This window comes from Elephantulus edwardii, unplaced genomic scaffold (genome assembly GCF_000299155.1).
Source record: "Elephantulus edwardii isolate Elephantulus edwardi_28Jun2011 unplaced genomic scaffold, EleEdw1.0 scaffold00223, whole genome shotgun sequence".
In the NCBI taxonomy this organism is placed as follows: Eukaryota; Metazoa; Chordata; class Mammalia; order Macroscelidea; family Macroscelididae; genus Elephantulus; species Elephantulus edwardii.
Window position 1 is genome coordinate 2702209 of NW_006399973.1, and position 14725 is coordinate 2716933.

The 14725-nt window shown below is 43.4% G+C and overlaps 1 protein-coding gene across 2 annotated transcripts in view; it reads left to right on the forward strand.

The window, feature by feature from the left end:
* Nucleotides 1–14725, forward strand: part of ASAP2 (ArfGAP with SH3 domain, ankyrin repeat and PH domain 2) — a 304618-nt gene that overhangs the window by 264962 nt on the left and 24931 nt on the right. For both annotated transcript variants that reach the window (XM_006898199.1, XM_006898198.1), the window contains exons 16-17: nucleotides 2556–2650; nucleotides 13380–13569. In XM_006898199.1, the coding sequence (XP_006898261.1) occupies nucleotides 2556–2650; nucleotides 13380–13569 (285 nt within the window). The remainder of the gene's footprint in view (nucleotides 1–2555; nucleotides 2651–13379; nucleotides 13570–14725) is intronic.

A 14725-nucleotide genomic window follows, 5' to 3' on the forward strand; every position in this document is an offset into this window, starting at 1 on the left:
CAAGCAACAAATGCTGGTGAGGTTGTGGAGAAACTGGAACCCTTATTCACTGTTGGTGGGAGTGTAAAATGGTGCAACCACTGTGGAAGGCAGTATGGCGCTTTCTCAGAAAGTTGCAAATAGAGATACCATTTGACCCAGCAATTGCACTACTGGGAATATACCCCAAAGAGACCATAACTGACATCCAAGCAGATACATGCACACCCATGTTTATTACAGTTTTGTTCACAACCTAAGTGGAGTTGGAAACAACCTAAGTGCCCATCAACAAATGAATGGATAGAGAAGCTGTGGTATATTCACAAAATGGAATACTATGCTGCACTGAAAAAGGAGGAACTCATGCAGTATTGTTCAAAATGGGTGACCCTGAAGGACATTATGCTGAGTGAAATATCTCAGTCACAAAAGGACAAATACTGCATAGTGCCATTATTGTAAAACAGGACTGACCTTGGAGTTGGGGAGAGACTGAGAAAGATGGTTTCAATAATGTATTGAAACTGCACTGAAACAGATGAGGGAGAAAACTGTTCAAAAGGGATTAGGTATTTTTGTCATGACGGGAATCCAGAGCGAAGGCTGCATAGTGGAAAGTAACTGGGGGGAGGGATTGTAAAACAATGAAAGAATTTTTCTTTTACTTTTCCAAGAGGGTAGTGTGCTGGGTGGGGAGGATTAGAAGGGGAGAAAAGTGCACCAATGAATGAATGGAAACCCAAAGTCTCTCTAAATTTTCATTGAAATTAATAGTAAATTTTTTTAAAAAAAAGAAAGATTCTCACCACTGGGCCAGTTGGCAGCATCGTGATGGATGGTGAAGAGATTGAAAATGTTAACAGCTTTAATTTGCTTGGCAGCACAATCAACACTCTTGGTACCAGCAAACAGGAAATCAAGAGACTAATGGCATTGGGAAAGTCTGCTATCAGGGACCTCTCCAGAGTACTGAAGAGCAATGATATAAGTCTGGAGACTAAGGTGCACCTGATCCAGGCCATAGTATTTGCATTTACTATAGAGAGCTAGATAATGACTGGGGATGATAGAAGAACTGATGCCTTTGAGCATCAGTGGTACTGGAGAATAGTGTTGGCTATACCATGGACTTCTAGGAGAACAAACAGGTTCATCCTGGAGAAGGTGGAACCATGCTGCTCCTTGGAGGCAAAGATTCTGAGGCTTTGTCTCACATACTTTGGGCTTGTTGCAAGGAGTGACAGGTCCCTGGAGAGGGGCATCATGCTTGGAAGAGTGGAGGGATGGAGAAAGAGGGAGACCATTAATGAGATGGATTTATACAGTGACTGGGGTGATGAGAGTAGGTGTGTTGGAGACAATAAAGGATAGAGCAGGTTTCAGGGCTGTTGTACATAGGGTCGCTATGAGTCACAAGTGACTTGACGGCATGTAACAACAACAATAATGGTGGAGGAATTGTGTTGCCAACTCAAGGGCAGACAGGTGGGCAGTTTGAATCAGCCAGCTGTTCCAAGGGAGAAAGGCGGTCTCCTGCAACGTCATTTACTGACTCTGAAAACCCTCTGGAGGGTCAGCTATGAGTCAATTCCAGTTTAATGGCACCTCACAACAAGAATCTGACCTCTGTACTGAGCTGGGTGTTGGAGGAAAGATAAATCTCTCAGGAGCTCGTATGTGTCTAGTCACTTCATTTATTTCCTCGCTTGATCACATTCTTTCAGAGGAAAAAAAAAACCAAAAAATACACCAAACAGCTGCCATGTTATCACAGTAGCTTGACCAAGATAAATTATGATGCTTTCCTGGAGTTTAGGAAACATTCCGTAAAAAATGTATATATTTAATATTTAGTGAGAAAAGGGGAAAAAAGTGTCAAAAAGATTGTCATATAAACTTCAATTTTTAATTTATATATTGCATTTAGTACTTTTTTAAAATGTCTTTTTGTTTTACATAAAACAATTTGTTTACATTGTTTCATTCATAGCATTTTAGTATTTTTTTTAATTGAGTACTTTCAAATAAATTTTCCCAATTTTTTTATTATTCTTTACAACCCTGTGACATGTCAGTATCATCCCCTTCTTACCAGTGAAAAAGTTGAAACTAGAAAAGTAAACTGTGGTCACACAGCCAGTAAATAGAACCATGATGTGAACCCAAGTCTTGGCTTCCTGGCTGGGTGCCCTTTCCACTCTGGTATGAGAGTCGCTTCACAGTTGGCATAGGTAAAGATTGTTTAGGGGACAGATTTTTAGTTGGAGCACAAACTTCTGTAAAGGGTAAGAATGGAAATTCATGTTGAGACCAGTGAAGTGCTTCCTTCTCTATGGAGATGCTACATCATGGGGCCATCTTATAAGGACACCCTCTGTGATATGCATGCCAGCTCTTATCGTTAATTTATGGATACCTTTGGGCTTTGGGTTTTGTCTGTCTTCATTAAAGTGAAACCACTTTATTACTGTATTTCTTAGTGGCCATTAAATAAATCAGCAGATGTATGAGTAATGTGTAGCAATGGAACTTATTAATAATTGAGAGCCTGAAATAGACTTTTGTTTTTGTAGCTTGCCAAGAATATTGGGAATGCAGGCTTTAATGAGATTATGGAGTGTTGCCTACCAGCTGAGGACTCTGTGAAACCCAATCCAGGCAGTGACATGTAAGTATGAGACTGCGCTGTTCTCATCCAACGGACAAAGATTCGCCTTGTACCCCAAATGCTTAAAAGTAGGGAAACAAGTTTTTGAGAATAACAGTTGTTACATTCTTAGGGTTACCCTTTTTTCCTCCCTGCACTTTAATCATGTTTGTCTACTCATCCAGGTGCTAAAAGATTTTCTGTTTCAACTTGGGTTTTGGGCTTTAGAATTTTATAAAGAAATTCTAAGGTGGGGGTGGGGGTGGCGGGGGGCGGGGGTGGTCAGGACCAACCCATCACTGAACCTCCAGCAAGTTTTCAGAGGCAGCTAATTGCAATGGAAGAGCTGGTCCATCTTCTCCCACAGAGCAGCTGGTGGATTTAAACAACGTGCCTTTGGATTGACAGCACAATACCTTACTACGAGGCCTCATGGTAGGAAGCTGTGCTGCAATCCCCGAGGCAGGCAGTTCAAATCCACCAACTGCTCCTTGGGAGGAGGATGGACAATCTCTTCTTTTACAATTTACTGCCTCTGAAAACCCACCAGAGAATCAGCTATGAGTAGATCTCAACTCAGTGAGTTGAGTAGATCTCAACTCAGTGAGTTGAGTAGATCTCAACTTATAATAGGCCACCAGAGCACCCTAATTTGGTTATTACAAGTCAGAAAATGATGAGGAAACATGCCTCTGTATTAGTGTTGCCTGGGTTGGACAGCCTTCAGAAGATTTTTCTTCATCTCTTGACTCTTTTTGGCTGTCCAGGTAAAACTGTTGTATGTCTGTGTTTTACGAAGAGGCCAGAGGAGAGATTTGGTGACTGCTCTGCACGTGTAAATGGGATGTTGTGTAAAGTGTCTACACACAGGCCATCACTGCCGGTGACATGTGTCCACACACAGGCCTTTTTTGCTTCTGCTGTTTATCCTCCTTTGTCACTTTCCCATCTTAGTTCTCGCTGCATAAATTCTGATCCACTGAAGGGTTAGTTGTCATAGATACAGAATTACATGTCATTTTCTTTGCCAGTGTCCTTGTAACCGGAGGATGTGTTCTTTCCTTTTATTAAAAAAAGTGTTTGGTTTTGCTTTACTATTGATACAAAACTTGACTGAGAAGTGTTCGTGCCTCATCGTGTATTTCTTTTTCTCATTCCAGCTTGCCCATTGAGGCAAAGCTTACTTACAACAAAATTTTCTTGAGAATCTCAGCAAATAAAGATTAAGTCACCCAAATCATAGTATGTCCTTGAGAAGAGGTGGATTAGGAAGATGTGCATGGGCAGTGAGTATCTTGGCCCAACTTTAGACCACAGCTGTTTTAAAAGGATGGCCTTTCTGCTTGTAAGGGGATTTGGTGGTGGCTTCCCTGCTATCCTGCAACGCAGAATGAGGCAGACAGCAAGACAGAGAAAAAGAGGTCACCAGACAAATTAGAAGAGACAATACCTATATTGGATTGTGAGTTGGGCTTAAAATGTTGGGGCACGAGAAGTGAAAATGGGGGGGGGAGGTAATAAGAGAAAACATAAGACTTCATTTCAAAGGTGCTATTTTCTTGAGGATAAGGCTGAAATAGGATTGATGATGTGGGTCCTGCTATAGGACACTGAGTAACAGGAGAACAGTGGCTTCAGAGTAGTGTTATGGATGGATGGTAGTGTACCTGTATAAGTTGTCACATCAGAACCAACTCATAGCCGACCTTCCAGTGGGTTTTCAGAGGCTGTTTGCACAGGAGAAAATTGCTCATCTTTCTCCCTCAAAGCAGCCAATAGATTTGAACTGCCCAGTAGGGATTGTCCCGATTATGTGGAAATATTTCTTTGAGAAACTGAGGTTGCAGGAGCTGTGTTTTTAGCTTTCTGATGATGTAACTATATAGTGAGGGAGCTTACACCATTCACAGGAATCAATAGCAACCATGTCTAATGTAGCCTTTCTCAGATATCAGGTATCTTAGTTAGTGTTGGATTAAAATCAGTTTCTGTTCAAATCCTGTAAACTTGTGTTTGTGGTATAGCATTTCCTTGAGATTGTGTAATGTGTGGTTTTAGATATCAAGCATGAGGCTTACAAAGTTAATATCCTTTCTCAGAGTAAAGCTAAGTTTCTTAGATTTCTAATCTGTGTTCTTAACTCAGAGCTGGAGGGGTGCAATGGACATACACAGTGAGTCCATACGTGACTCACAGGCCCTTGGCATGTTATCTAACTTTGCTCAACCTCAGTTTCCTCTGATGGGAAAGGCGAGCTAGCACTGTCTCCCCCACAGCGTCACTGGGGAAGCTGGCGGTGAGCTGAAGGTGGACTTGCTTTGGGTGCTTGGTTTTAACTGCTTACTTGCTCAGCCCAAGTGTGACAACAAGAGGTACTCTGCTTTGGTGCGACACACTTTACAAAAATTAAGGTTCTCTCCGGGTAGTTCTCTCTTCCTAAGAGAACTGAACCATCTTGTTTTGTTGAGAATTTATGGTCCAGTAGGAAAAGTTTATCTGTTGCTGTTTAATTGACACCTGTTCTTCAATATAGATTGAAGCTCAATATCAAGAAAACAAGGATTCTTACCACTGGACCAATTGGCAGCATCAGGATGGGTGGTGAAGAGATTGAGATTGTTCACAGCTTTAGTTTTCTTAGCTCCGCAGTCAACACTCTTGGCACCACCAGCCAGGAAATTAAAAGATGTATTGCGATGGGAAAGTCTTCTGTTAGGGACCTCTCCAAGGTACTGAAGAACAGAGGTGTCTCTCTGGAGACTAAGGTGCACCTGATACAGGCCATGGTCTTTGCAATCACTTGCTGTACATTAGAGAGCTGGACAGTGACTAGGAATGATAGAAGGAGAATTGATGCCTTTGAGCTGTGGTGCTGGAGAAGAGTATTGAATATACCATGGACTGCTAAGAAAGTGAACATGTTCGTCCTAGAGAGGTTGAGGCCGGGCTACTCTTGGAAGCAAAGATTCTGAAGCTTTGTCTGACATACTTTGGACATGTTGCAAGGAGGGACCAGTCCTTGGAGAGGGAGGTCATGCTTGGGAGGGTGGAGGGACAGTGCAGGAGAGGAAGACCTTGATGAGATGGATTGACTAAGTGACTGGGGTAATGGGGGTGAGTGTGTCAGAGACAGTGAGATTGGCAAAGGATAGGGCAGAGTATAGGGCTGTTATACATAGAGTCGCTATGAGTAGCAGGCAACTCTACGGCACATAACAACAACAATAGCAAAAACTTCCTGCCTGTCCACCACATGTTGAAGGTATCGCTCTCCTGAAACACTGTAATATTGATCACGTTTTGAACCAGTAGATGATAAGCAATTTCTTCCAGGTATCAAGGGTACTTTATAAGAAAAGCAGAGCATTTGTTTTTCTTAGTATTTTTGAAAAATCAATGCTACTGTCTTGAGACCTTTGAATAGAAATGTTTTCTTTGCATTGAGACTCCCCCACCCTTACCCCACCTTCAGTCTTGGTATTTTAATACAAAATTTACCTTTATTTCCCTACAGTACATTTTTTTTCCTTTATTTTCCTCCCAAAATGAGGACATGTGAGTCAGGGCGATGGCAGTACCCTGTTCCATGAAGCCTTCTGTACCTTTTCATCTGTGCTCATCTGTCTGTGCTCCTAGAGCTTCTAGCTCTGTTTTAAAACCATTCATCTCACCTCACTTTATATTATAACAAAGAAGCCCTGGAGGTGTAGTGTGTAATATATTGGAATGCTAACCAGATGGTCAGTTGTCCAAATCCACCAACTGCTCCTTAGATTACTGATGAGCAGTCTCCTCAGATTTATAGCCTGGGAAACTGTCAGCGGGTCACCATTGGAATTGACACGACAGACCCTCATTGCTGGCCAGGTGGGATCCACTCATGTTGATGCATCAGCGGGTTTTCAGAGGTCGTAAATCACACAAGAGGAGGTTGCCTGGCCTTGTCTCATGGAGCAGCTGGTGGATTCAGAGGACTTGCCTATGAGTTGGCAATGCAACTCCCCATTCACTAGGCCACCAGAGCTCCCTTGACTTGACAGTAGTGAATTTATGTTGTCTTTAGATATTCAGATATATTTTTCTGATAAATTGTATTACACACACTGTTTTATATCTCACCATAGTATTTGGCTTATGGTGTGATTCAATAAACACTTAATGAATTAACAAGATTCACTCACGGGTCTGCGCCTTCTTGAACCAGCTAATGTTTTGATTCCCAGGTGAAAAAGAATGTACCATTTCTAGTTTTATCTCAGAACAACACACTGGCAGTCGAAGGCTCTTGAAGGGTAAGCCAGAGGCACCCTCTAGTGGCCTGTGAATCTTCAGAGGGATTTTGGAGGAATTGAATATATGACGCTGGTAAGAGGAGGATGTTGTTGCTAGGCACCATTGAGTCGACTACAATTCATGGCGACCCTGTGAGCAATGGATCTGAACCCCGTCCTATCCTTTGCCGTCCTCACACATCCTGACTCACTAGAACCCAGTGCAGCAGCCCCTGTGTCAGTCCACCTGGTCGAGGGTCTTCCTCTCCTTAGCTGATCCTTCACCTTTCCAAGCATCATGTCTCATAGCCCCCCAAGCAACATGCCCAAAGAATGTGAAAGGAAACCTTATCATTCTTGCCTCCAAAGAACATTCTGGCTACACCCTCTCCAAGACATAATTGTTTATTCTTTCGGTGGGCCATGGAATGTTCGGTGTTCTTCTCCAACACTACAGCTCAAAGGCTTCACATCTTCTCCTGTCATCCCTATTCATTGTCCAGCACTTAGATGCATAGCAAGTGATCAGAAAGACCATGGCCTGAATTAGAAGTTCTCTAATGCTCAGACTGACATCATTACTCTTCAATAATTTGGAGAAGTCCCTAACTTCAGACTGTCTCAGTGCTCAGTGTCTCCTTATTTCCTGACTGCTGGTACCAAGGGTATTAATTGTGGCTCCAAGTAAGATGAAGTAAGAGGGGGATTGAAAGCCTTATTTATGTTTGCTTACAGAGCCCAGAACCATCTATCTCCTTTGATTCAGGACTGTTGTATGTATCTTGTTGTTCAAAAGTGTTGGCGAAGCTCCTTCTTCTGAACTCTTGCCAACTATCATTATATTAAGTTCATTGCTATGCTTTTGTGGAAAAGAAGAAAGGAGAGGGATATAGCATTGGCAAAGCAAACTTTGTTAAGAAACCAGGGAGCACGCATGATGAGTAAAGAATGTCTCCCTGTGTAGACCATCTTCAGGAACCTCAGAGCTCTGAGCTGATGAATAATACATCAACAGCATAAATAAAGGGCATCCAGTTTATCTTCACCCTCTTGTGAGGGTCATGTTAATGATTGTCCCACAGTGATGATTGAAACTACATAAACCTTGACAGCTGTCCAGTCTTAATTGTCACAAGAGACCCATAGAGTTTAAATCATTGAACAGGTTTGCTAATAGATTGGGTATATTATCAGGCTTCTGAGTAGTTACTGTGAGTAGCACAGCATGCGAGGAGGCCTTCAGAAGCATACTCACTCACATGCTTGTTGCCAACCAGTCAGAGCCCTACCCTGGCTTTCCAGGGCTATGAATCATAGGAGGAAAGGGCCCATTTTTCTCTCTGAGAGCTGCTGATGGATTCAAACCACCAGAGAAGCTCAACCTTTGGATTAGCAGCAAAATCCCCGTGGAATTACAGCATTGGAGCTCCCTCAGAGGCATGCAGAGATGAATAAAAATAGGGCGTTCCTTCCGGAAGCTTGCCGTTGCTTGAGGAAACAAAATTTAATCTCACTGCTATGAACATCATTTTTGTGAGGATGACGCACACGGCGGGTTTAAGATCACCATTCATGCAGTGTGCAGTTCTCAGCTGCACGCAAGCAGGAGTGATCCTTGTGGGACGTCAGGGAAGGCTGTGGAGGATGAGACTTATCTGAGGCCTTGTGGAGTGGACAAGAGGTGGGAGGGATGCAGCATGATGCCAGGTGCCAAAACACATTCACAGAGTGTCCCTGGAAACTCTTCCTGAGCTTTGAAACCTAAGCTGCCTGCTACCTTGGCCAGATTGTCTGAATGCATTTTCCTTTGCAGCTGGACACGCTGGCCTCATACATGGTCTTTCCAGGAACAACGTATTACCAAGGGCAGTAATTATGGGTCTTTGCAAATGCTGGGAAGAAAGCCTCACCCTCTTGGTTCATCTGGGCTTTGTGGTAGCTGTCTCCTCTCCTGCTTTGCTGGCTTGGCTTCTGGGCCTCCAACACTCTGCCTCCAGGTCACTTCCCACAGGACTCCCACTCCCATGGGAGGCTGCTGGCTCGGCACCGTTTCCTTCCTTAGACCGAAGGCAAGTACAGAAAAGCCCACAGCTGCCCCGACACTTTGGAATAGGCCAGATGAGAAGGATGAGATGGCAAATCTGGGAGAGAGAGACGTAGCACTGACAGCCCCAAGGGGACCTGGTTATTCAATATTCTCTCAGAGTTTCCTGAGTGCCAGTTTGTAATACAATTATATTGTCAACTAATTGGTGTGTTCCCAGCTGGTGATTTCTCACTAAAGATACTAAGGAAGCAGTGTGGGCATTGGCTCTCAAATATTAGTGAAAATCAAGATCTCCAGATTCCTTTCTTGCATCTTCATGGTGTCTGATTCAGTATGACTGAGGCCCAGGCTGTTCTAGTGCAGATGGCTTGAGGTTCACAGGTAGAGACATCTTATTCCACAGGCAGTAGAAGCGTGAGTTGGGGAGGTGTCTCTCTCCTCCCTACCCTTTGCCTCTTGAGCCTGAAAAGAGCAGTCCAAGTGGTTAGGCCAGTATATTAGATAAGAAGGATGTCACTGCTGGTGGCTTCTCAATAACGGCAGATGCCTTTGTCCTCTGATGTGAGCCTGAACTTCACCTACACTTCTTAAAGCCTTTTAGTCAAGCGTCTTGTGATTTTGAAGCTGAGAGGCCAAGTCACTAAACAGAGGTGGCATGGTGAAAACGAGCAGTGCCCATGCTTCAGAGAGCTGACCATTTGCCCCATGCCATTCTCAGACTCCTCTTCCTTCAGTGGTGGTTTAGTAATGTTAGCTGGCATCTATCTCTAAAGTGCAGGGCTACATGCTTAAATGTGTTAGCTCATTTAATCTTGGAACAGCTTGTGAGGTAAATGTCCTCCTTTTAGTGCACAGATAACACTTGCAGAGTTTAAGTAGCCTGCAACCTGATGGCTCCCAATTTGACATCTGGCATTCTGGCCACAGAGCTCGGGTCTTCCACTGACTCTGGCCTCCCTCAGATATGAGCATCAGCCTGTTCTGAAAGAACCCTTTAGTTCAGAATGAAGGGATGAGAAATGGAAAGGATCAGATCCTACCATATTACTTGTCATCCCTACATCCCTGGCAGAGTTATTGACTCAGATAAGGTTTTTGTGTTGTTAGAGGAATTTATTAGCCCTGATTTTTCTTTCTGCTGTATTAGCCATTTTATTGATTCAGATACCATACCATTTATGTAGAAGATTCAGCAGACTATGTATATTCAGGAATTTGTACATCAGTATCCAAAAAAATAAACCTTTGCCCAGTTGCTGCCCCTCCAGCCTGCCCTAAAACTCCTGCGACACTCATCTGTGCCTCTTTCTAAAGATACATTGTTCTGTGTGTTTCTTGTAAATAGAGTCACATAATATATAGCCTGTTATAATGTTATTTTCAACATAAAATGTTGAGGCTTGCCTAGGGTTTAAGGCTGCTCAAAGGTGTTGTCTTAAAACCCAAAGGAGCGGGGGAGACTGCAGTCAAGGGCCTAGATGACTCCACTCAGGGAGTTGTAGCTTTTTGCTGATTGTGCATGGCAGTCCATATGGGCAAGTAGAGAGAAGTTTTTGGGGTCCTGTTTGATGTGTAGTACTGCCCTTCCCCCCCCCCCCAAGAGTAGGTTCCTTGAGGCTTGCCTAGGGTTTAAGGCTGCTCTAAGGCATTGGCTTAAAACCCCACAGGGGGAGGGGAGGAGACTGTGGCCAGGGACCTGGATGACTTCACTCTGGGAGTTGGTTATTAACGTACCTTTGGGTTGGAACCAACCTATAACTGACGTCTAGCAGGTTTTCAGATGTATAAATCATGTCAGAGTAGATTGCTCATTTTTCTCCCACAGAGCAGCTATTGTTGTTGTTGATTGCCTTCAAGTCGAGCACGACTCATAGCGACCCTATGAACAATAGGCCTGAAGCCCCTCTATAACTGTCGACATTTATCAAAGTTCATAGAGTTTCCAGAGGCATGTTATTGAGGAAGTGGATGCCACTCCTGCTTACAGACTTGCCTGTGATGCATAGCGACCCTAAGTATAGCAGCTCTGAACCCTTACCTGTCCTGAGCCAGTCTCACTAATTCTGACACACCAACCCACATTGCCCCAGTTACTGCATCAATCCATCTCATCCAGGTTCTTCCCTCCCGTGCGCTGTCCGTCCACCATTCCGAACATGATGTCCTTCTCCTGTCCATGTGCCCAAACTAAGTGAGGCAAAGCTTCAAAATCCTAGCCTCCAAGGAGAGACTTGGTTTCACCCTATCCAAGACACACCTTTTTGTTTCCTTGTCAGACTATGGTATGTTCAAGACTCTTCTCCAGCACCACAATTCGAAGGCATCTATTCTTCTTCCGTCATCCTTAGTCATTGTCCAACTCTCTGAAGCATAACAAGTAATTGGGAAGACCATGGCCCAGATCAGGTGCACCTTTGTATCTAGACTGACATTGTTGCTCTTCAGCACTCTAGAGAGGTCCATGACAGCAGATTATCCCAGTGCAGTTAGTCTTTTGATTTCCTGACTGCTGATGTTAAGAGTGTTGATTGTGGATCCGAGCAAGCTGTAATTACTAAGAATCTCAGTCTCTTCTCCATCTATTATGGTGCTGCCAATTGGCCTAGTGGTGAGAATCTTTGTCTTCTTGATACTGTGCTTCAGTCCATATTGAAGACTACAGTCCTTGACCTTTTGCAGCAAGTGCTTCAGGTCGTCTTCAATTGTTGAGTATTCCTCCAATCTTGATGCCACAATCCTCCTCATAAAGCTCTGCCTCTCAATCTGTTCTTCATACAGATTAAAAAGGTATGGTGATAGGATGCATCCCTTATGGTGAATCCTAATCATGTACTTTCGAGTTGGCCACACAGCTCCTTACCAGTAGGCTATCAGAGCTCCCCAATCTTTGGATACTTGAGTTGTGTGGGGTGTATCTGACTTGATTGCCATATCTGTTACTATAGGGAGTTGTAAGAGCTCTGGTGGGCTAGTGGTAAGAATCTGCACTGCAAAGCCTAAGTAAGGTGGTTTGGATCCACCAGCTGCTCCATGGGAGAGGGATGGGCTGTCTCCCTCCACTCTGTTCAATTAACTACCTGTGACAACCCCTGGAGGGTCAGCTGTGGGTCACTTCCATCTGGATTGTACACAGTAACATAGGGCATTGCAGGCCTATTGCATAGCTGCCTGTGGTGGCTAATTCAAATTCACTAGCAGCTCCTGGTAGAAAGACGAGCGGTCTCCTTCCATGGGATTTACAGCCTCCAAAATTCCACTCAAGGGTCAACAAGGAGTTGGTTCCAATTCAGCAACAATGAATTTGGGGCTTTTTTATGTTTCTCAGAAATTTTATCTAGACTTTTTTCATTGTCGTTGTTAAAATTATTGAGCTAATTAAGAGTTCTCCAAATTTTTTCCTATTCTACCTCTTTTAGTTTCATCATGCTTTCCAGGATCCTAAAAGGCCTGTTCAACAGATATACTGTACTTCTCATAGTTTACGATCACATCTATATTGTACACATTTTCCATACATGAAGGCTTGAAGCATAGAGAGATGAAATGCACCAGAGTCAAACCATTCATGTATAATGAAAGTGGGATTTTGAATCTAGGTGGTTTATATTACCATAATCTTCCATAATATCAAGCTTCTTGAAAAAGATTGTGTGAACATGATGCCAATTTAAAGACCCAGAGATTAGAAGGTACAAGTGGACAGTTCCTTTTGATTGATCTGACATTTAGTGCACACTTTTTATACTGAATATGATACTTACGAAGGAGAAGATGTTTGCCCTGTATGTTGGACTCAGATGGGCAGAGCACCATCAGTGTGAGTGTTGTGACATCAGTCAAGATCAGGTGGACCGAGAAGCAGAGGAAGGACACCAGCTTTCATAGGGCCATGACCCTGAGTGAAGGAGGGTGGTTACCAGGAGAGGAAGTACGTAAAGGGCGTGCCAAGCAGAGGGGTTTGGGTACTCAAAGGCAAATAGACAGGTGTGAGGTATCGAGGGAAACAGATTGGTAAGATCAGAGCCCAGAAGTTTGCAAAGGGTGAGGCAGGCTGACAAAGGGAGTGGAAACTTTACCCTGAGAGTGGGAAAGCCATCAACACAGCCATGTATCCCTCCAAACCTGTGTAAGTGTCATGAGCTCCTGCAGTGAACCTCAGCGACATATGTTGGAAAGTAACGGGCTTCACCATTGAGGGTCACAGTGACCATAGGTGCAGTAGGCAACCCACACAGTGGCTTGTTCGCTCTTTGGATTTTCTGGCACTCAAGCCAAAAAGGTAACACTTGGTGCTACTTCTAAGGAGGAGGAGGAAGGACTGGTTGGTTTGCTTTTATTTTGGGTTTTTTAAAATAGCTATTGATGAATGAATGTTCAGAGTGAAGGAATAGAGGTCCATAATTACTTACGGGGCAATCATGTTTGATTTCAGGAATGCCAGAAAAGACTACATTACTGCCAAGTACATTGAAAGAAAATATGCAAAGAAAAGACACACGGATAATGTAGCCAAACTCCACAGTCTTTGTGAGGCCGTCAAAACAAGAGATGTGTTTGGGTTACTCCAAGCTTATGCTGATGGTGTGGATCTTACAGAGAAAATCCCACTGGCCAATGGACATGTAAGAGTGGGTTTATTACTTAAAAAAAATAATTAAGGGGTAAGGGGAAGTGGCGGGGCTTTACCGTCAAATGCTGAAACAGTGTTCAGAAGATGGCATTGAGTTTTGAGCATTGTAATTTTTGTAAGTGGTCAGTTCATCTTAAACCCAAGAATTAATGCTAAGTCTGAAAAGACAGCCCATTGCCTGGGTGACTGAGAGCCTGTCCTTTCTGAAGCCCAGGTCACCTGAGAGGGTTAGCATGATACCATACATATTAAAAGAACTAGACTAGTAATGAGAGTTTTGAGGGGGATTGGTGAAGTCTTTGCAGCTTTTACTCTGTCCTTTCCACTTTTCTTCCCTGAGGTAATTGGAGTAACAATGAGACATCATCCAGCTTCCTGAGAGAACTTTGCTGAGAGAAATGAACATTACTACTGAGGGTTTAGTCGGCAATAAACTACGTAGGGGATTTCTTTTCTTCCACAAAAATGCCTTTATAGATAAATAAAATCCCAGCAGCTTTGGGATACCTGGGAACCTCATTAAGCTAAACATAAAAGCACACAGGACTGAGAATCACAGCTTTCCTGGCTATGCATGCTCCATTGAGGCCCAGTGTTTTGAGTTAGAATGTTAGATCAGTTCACGTGTCCTCTCGGGTTTCCTGTTGTTGGTCAGATGCTTGGCTGAGTCTTCGTGGGGAAGTGCTTCTCTAAGGCCAGCATCTTTATCTTGGGAGCAGACATGCCTCTCTGTCTTGAATGAGTGAGACTTGAAGACAGTAAAGGTATTAGCATTACTGGCCTTAATCTATAAATATAGAATAAGAAAATTTTAAGTATTTAAAATTATATTCATTTAGAAAACAAGTATAAGAGACTTGAATATAGGTGGCCTGAAGTGTCCATTTGTCATGGAGACTAAAGAGGCACCTCTGGTCACTATGAGTTGGGACTGACTCGGTGACATTGAAAATAACAACATGTATCTTCCAAGAGTCCCCGGGCAGTGGAGACAGTTAAGTGATTGCTAATCAGATGATTTTGGTAATTCAGACTACTGCTCAGGTGGCAGACATTGGTGATCCGTTTTGAAAAGGGCACAGCCTTAAAAACTGTGTAACAGTTCTACTCGACATATCGTAGGTCAGAATCAACATAAGGGCAGCTTA